At 43.1% G+C, this 6,000-nt stretch overlaps 1 protein-coding gene across 1 annotated transcript in view; it reads left to right on the top strand.

Annotated features, from left to right (window-relative positions):
- Window positions 1-5,977, top strand: part of PTDSS2 (phosphatidylserine synthase 2) — an 80,405-nt gene extending 74,428 nt beyond the window's left edge. The window contains exons 10-12 of the mRNA XM_018569362.1: window positions 634-779; window positions 2,532-2,717; window positions 5,739-5,977. Of these exons, the coding sequence (XP_018424864.1) occupies window positions 634-779; window positions 2,532-2,717; window positions 5,739-5,865 (459 nt within the window). The 3' untranslated portion in view covers window positions 5,866-5,977. The remainder of the gene's footprint in view (window positions 1-633; window positions 780-2,531; window positions 2,718-5,738) is intronic.
- The last annotated feature ends 23 nt before the right edge of the window (window positions 5,978-6,000 follow it).

Below are 6,000 nucleotides of genomic sequence, written 5' to 3' on the forward strand. Positions count from 1 at the left end.
ATGTAAATTTTTTTTTTTATAAAAAATGAATTAAATATAAAAAAATTAAAAAGTTTATAACAAATAAATTAAAATAAAAAAAATTTCGGTTCCGGCCTAACAATGTTTTTTAATTTCAGTTTTAAAATGTCCATTTCGGTGCACCTCTAGTGTAAATCTTTCACTACAGTTGTCAGTATTGTAGGTTTGATAACTGCCAAGGAGCACATTTTTCTTGAGAGTTCCAGAGATGAGATTTCTTCACCAGATTTTTTTTTTAATACTTCCTGTCACTTCCATTAGCCAAGCTTTGTTTTTAGGTGTCTTCTCAGTCTATAATAGCCCTAAGTTAATGCTGGAGGAAGTGACTCGCCACTTGCCTTTTTGTGCAGTAGTTTCCTGTCGAGTTGAGGCCCTGGGCCTAGACCTGTAGCAGGGATGTCTGGGCTAAAGCTGATTGATGGTTGGTGGGATCTTCTGGTCTGTTTAGCAGAAGGCAGTACGAGATCACAGCCATCATTCAACAAAGCCTGTAACATCGATTTTAGGGGGACCAGTATTTGTTCTTGTTACTGTGTAAATTGTTTTATTGGGATCATGATAGGAAGTGTTACACAACCTGTTCTAACAATATTTTATTTATTTTTTTTCTAGTTTTTACTGGCAGAACTAAATACATTTTACCTAAAGTTCGTCCTGTGGATGCCTCCAGAACACTATCTGGTCTTGTTGCGGCTGATCTTTTTTGTGAACGTGGGAGGTGTTGCCATGAGAGAGATCTATGACTTCATGGATGACTTGTAAGTTTGTGTCTTGTTTGTAAACTTTGAGCTTTTCGCTCCATTAGTCAATGTGGTTTTCAATCTTCCTTGTATACAGTGTTGGTCTGAAATGTGTACATTCAGAGGATGACCATCAATGTCTATAGTCTGTGCATTAGGTTTAAAACACGGTAACAAAAAGCAATCACCTTTGCAAATGTCACAGCAAAAGTTATATTGACGTCTAAGATCCGTGCTTCAGGCAGCCATATTAAGTGGACCAAAAGTCATACTATAAACCAGGGGTGGGTAACCTCGGCACTTCAGCTGTGGTCAAACTTCAAGATCCTAGAGGCATTCAAGAATCTGACAGCACAATTAAAAATCCAGCATGTGTTCCTCAAATCCCTTACTAGGTCAGTAAAAATAGACCGGTTATGTTCACAAGTGCTTCTGGTCAAGTTACTTCTGGCACCAAAGCAGGTTTGTATCTTCTATAGGCATCTCAGGAGAGCACAATGTCTCAGGGCCGGTTCACACCACAAACACTGCGTTCCAGAGCGTTTGGCCTGTGGAACCCAACCCGGCTGGCTCCCTGCGTTCACGGGCGCGGCAGTGCATTGTCAAAGACACTGCAACCGCACCCCCTGCCCCTAGTGCGATCGCCCACACCCAAACGCGTGGCACATTAGTGCCTGCGTTTCGGTCCAGTGTGATCTGCAAAAATAGTGCATGCAGCATTTTTGCAGATCGCACTGGACCAAAATGCAGGCATTAATGTGCCACACGGTCGGGTGCGGGCGAGGGGGCATTGCTGCAGTGCCATTGACTTCAATGCACCATCCCGCCCCTGAACGCAGGGAGCCGGCCGGGGTGTGTTCTAGAGGCCGGAAGCTCTGGAACGCAGTCTTTGTTGTGTGAACTGGCACTCAAGGTCACTCCGTTGTAATCCTGTTGTAATCCCCCAAAACATAACTGTAATGTTTATAAAGTTCACCATTCTGTATGTAATGCAATGCCTCCTAAAAGCCATCCTCTGTCCACTGAATAAAATAAAGCTAGTACTGCTATACACTGCGCACGTGCAGAGTGTTTGAGCCTGTTGCATAGTGTACACATTGCGGTGGTGACACAGCTTGATTACATTATGATGTTTCATCACTGTGGTTGTGTGTACACAGAATGACAATGCACTAAGACCGAGTGATCAGTCGAGGGATTGTATTTTCTCCTTGCCATCCTTTGTCTGGTTTCATGCGCCTGGAAGAAGCCAGCTCTCAAGGAGAAAACCCTAAAATATGGCACATGCAAATCCACAAACTGCAGAATTTGTCAAATTGGTGTGAGGGACATTGAATGGCATTGCACACCTATATGTTGGTACAAGTACATGCTGATTTGTCAGTGCGATCCATCTATTTGGAGTTCAAGACATTAGTAGGGAGCAAGTTTGATTCAATGGAGAATAAATTATCAGGTGCTTTTTTACGTATCTTTTTAAGCAGTAAATTGTTTTGATGGGGTGAGCTCCAGTCCAGTCGGGGGTGGGATTGCACCTAGAGTAGGGACTGACATCAATTTAATATTTAAGAATGCGGACTCTTGTTTCATGTTTTATTTTGTTTGATCTACACGCTTTGTTTTCCACATTGTGATTGTGTACTGCTTTATCATTTTTTTTTATTTTTGTAGTTTCTGTATTACCATCTGTAGTTGATGTTTTAATTGAAATATCAGTTTCTGTATGCTCATAAAAGTTCCACCCAAACCTTTTTAATGTCTTGATTTCAGGAAGCTCCACAAAAAGTTGGGCCAGCAGGCATGGATGGTGGCTGCTATCACCGTCACAGAATTCCTCATAGTGGTAAAATACGACCCTTACACCTTAACACTACCCTTACCATCCCATGTAACGCGGTGTTGGATTCTGGGTATAGTTCTTGTCCTCCTGTGGACGGCATGGCGTTTCTTTATCAGGTAAGGGAATTGCATGGAGACTGGGCTGAGCTGATTGCACAGAGAAAAAAACCGCATGAATGGTTGATGAGGATTTTACGGTTCTTTGTTAGGGGCATTGTGTACAATGGAATGCATGTAGGCCCCCCTCTTAGCCCTGCTTCCTAGGCTTTTTCCCTGCTTGCTGCTTACTCTGTGGTTTGAAAATCCACTTCAGTTCATTTCTATTTATTATATTAACAAAAATGCATCCTATTTGTGTATCACTCGGCTGTAGATCCTCAAATCATCTCTGAATTAGTGCTGACACTGTCCTTCCTTCTGGAGGGGGGCTCCTTTTGTTCCCTATGGTCCCTGTGTGTTGTAAAGTAGTCACTGCTCCAAGCTCACTCCAATGATTGACTACAATCTCAATACAAATTAGTAAACTAAACATGAGATTGTAGTCCATCACAGGAGTGAGTTTGGAGCAGTGGCTACTTTACAACACACACAGGGACCATGGGGAACAAAAGTAGCCCCCCTCCAGAAGGAAGGACAGTGTCGGCACCAATGGAGGGATCAGTCACACCATATCCAGTGCGTGAGGGGGCGTTAATGGCACCACAAAAGACACACACACATACACCCCACACGCAGTGCGATCGCCCCCCACCGGAATGTGAGGTTCCAGTGCAGTGCGATTTGAAAAAAATGCTACATGCACTATTTTTTCAGCTTGCACTGCACTTGAACGGAGGGCATTCCTGTACCTCGCCTTCCGGTGAGGGAAATCGTACTGCAAGTGGGGAGGTGTCTGCGGTGACATTCACTTGAATTGCACCAATGCCCCCTCCCGCCCCAGAATGCGGCCCGTCTTCATGTATGCGATCCAGTGCAATCTGGGTGTGACCTGCAGCAGGACGCACTGGATATGGTGTGACTGGGCCCTCAGATGATTTGAGAATCTACAGCTAAATGATACACTCATAAGATAGATGTTTGCTAATAGTTGGGGTAATTGGATGCATTTTTAAGGTTTCATTCCTGGGTTTAATGTCACATTAATGTTATTAAAGAGCATTTGTTTAGTCCGGAGGGAATTTTACACTGGTGCAACACTTCTTCTGGCCACTAGAGGGCGACTTTTACAACTGATACATTAACTTAAAATGTTCATAGGATGTATTTGGATAGATCATTTGATCATACGACAGTTATAACCTAGAATGCACAGGCTGAGTGAAATGCGGCACCTTTAATCTGCTGATCTATTACAGGAAGAAGTATTTAACTTTTTCAAGTTTTCTTTATTGCTGACAAAAATATATGTATAATGAATACCTACATATACACATTTGACATACAAAGATGTGTGATATGCATTATAAATGTTTAATTTGTTTAGATAATTTAAATTAAACTTTCCTCGTCACTATTGCTCAGATTACCAATTTAATTGTAAATGTGTTGTGGAAGAGAAGCTCTTAATATATATTTGTAATTGCATCTAAAACCAGAACTGAAGCTTTAATCTTGGCCCAGGGCTGCGATATTTTCTTGTAGTCTGACCAGTGTGAGGTTCTGGAGCAGTGCTTTCAATTGGCCTTGTGTGTAGATGGGCCGCTGTAACTATTTTGATGCAGACTGATCTGCTACAAGATCCAGTGTGCACAGTGATGGATAAATAGGGAAGTCAGAAATGGGAAAAGATTTGGGGGTCATAGTAGACCACAGATTGAACAATAGCATCCAATGCCAGGCTGCAGCAAACAAAGCAAGCAGAGTACAGTCTTGTATTAAAAAGGGAATGTACTGTAGAGACAAAGCTATAATTTTGCCACTGTATAGATCACTAGTTCGGCCTTATCTGGAGTATGCAGTCCAGTTTTGGTCACCAATCCACAGAAAGGATGTCCTTGAGCTGGAAAGAGTCCAGAGAAGGGCAACTAAACTAATTAAGGGCATGGAGGACCAGAGCTATGTTCCCGCTGGAAATGAGGAGATTAAGAGGGGACATGATTTTGATGTACAAGATATTCAGTGGTGATGGCAACATCAGTAATAAACTTTTTACAGTAAACTCCATAACAAGGACTAGAGGCCACCACCTAAAATTGGTGGAGAAAAGATTTAACCACAAAGGGCGTAGGGGCTTCTTTTCAGTCAGTGGTTAGGGTCTGAAACTCGCTGCCACAAGCAGTGGTATCTGCTGAGAGTGTTGAATCATTCAGAAAGCATTGACAACTTCCTCAGAGACCGTAACATAAAGGGGTACGGGTACTCGTAAAAAAAAGATCCAGTCCATTACAGTCCATCCACAGAACCCTGTCGTGCTGACAGGCTTGGCTCCAAACACAGAACTTGCTGCATTCAGCACACTGCCTCTCCTTGCACCCCAGCTAGGTGCAGCTGCACACTAATGAAGTCCTGTGCAGTCTTCACTAAACTACGGTCCATGGAACTAGGAGTCTGTCCCACCCAGAGCTCTATCAGACTCCTAGTAACACCAGCCCCAGGATTTGTTTTACCAATACAAGGTAAAGAGCTATTTTTCTTTACCTCCAAATCTATGCTCGCATTACGCACCATGTTACATATATATAGATATATCTATATCTATATATGTCTATATATCTATATATCCAAAGCAGCTGATTGGCTGCTAGCTCCATTCAACTGAGAATTTTCCAGTCGGCTCCTTTGGTCAGCTGACCGAGGGATGCCAGGTGCTGACAGCGGCACCCACAGTAAGAGTTTCAGCCGGTTCACCCGGAAGACATGAGGTCAGCAGGCCTCTGACTGCCGGAATGCAGGGGTGGGGGGATCAGGTAGATAGAAGTAGTTTACACTGGTCCCCTAGACGGGACCAAGCAGTGAACCCCTGCAGTGTGGGGGTATCCGCACTGCATGGAGAGCTTTTCTTTTGATAGGTTTGTAATTGAAGTTCAAGTGCTAACAAGCGCAGCCTGTCTACCTGATCCATAAAGGTGATTATATGCATTTGTCTGGAGGTCTCCTTTTGAAGTCTTGTCACCGTTACGGTTTCTTTCTCTTTTGCAGAGACATTACACTACGCTGCAAAGAAATCCGTCGGCAGAGACAAGAGTACAGAGTGGACGATGATACGTTACAGAGGAACGGTGATGCAAATACCGAAAGGAACTTGCCTAAACCCAAAAACCAATGAGGTTCGCCATACCAACTATCCCACGCTCTGTCTTTCCACCCTACCCACCGTTACTGAACATGAATTGTACTTTTTATATTTTAATGTATTGGATACTTCTGCTATTTAAAAATGAAACCTGTAAACCTCTGGCTT

The sequence above is a fragment of the Nanorana parkeri genome, unplaced genomic scaffold (assembly GCF_000935625.1).
Source record: "Nanorana parkeri isolate BGI_ZX_2015 unplaced genomic scaffold, ASM93562v1 scaffold1325, whole genome shotgun sequence".
NCBI classification, from domain to species: Eukaryota; Metazoa; Chordata; class Amphibia; order Anura; family Dicroglossidae; genus Nanorana; species Nanorana parkeri.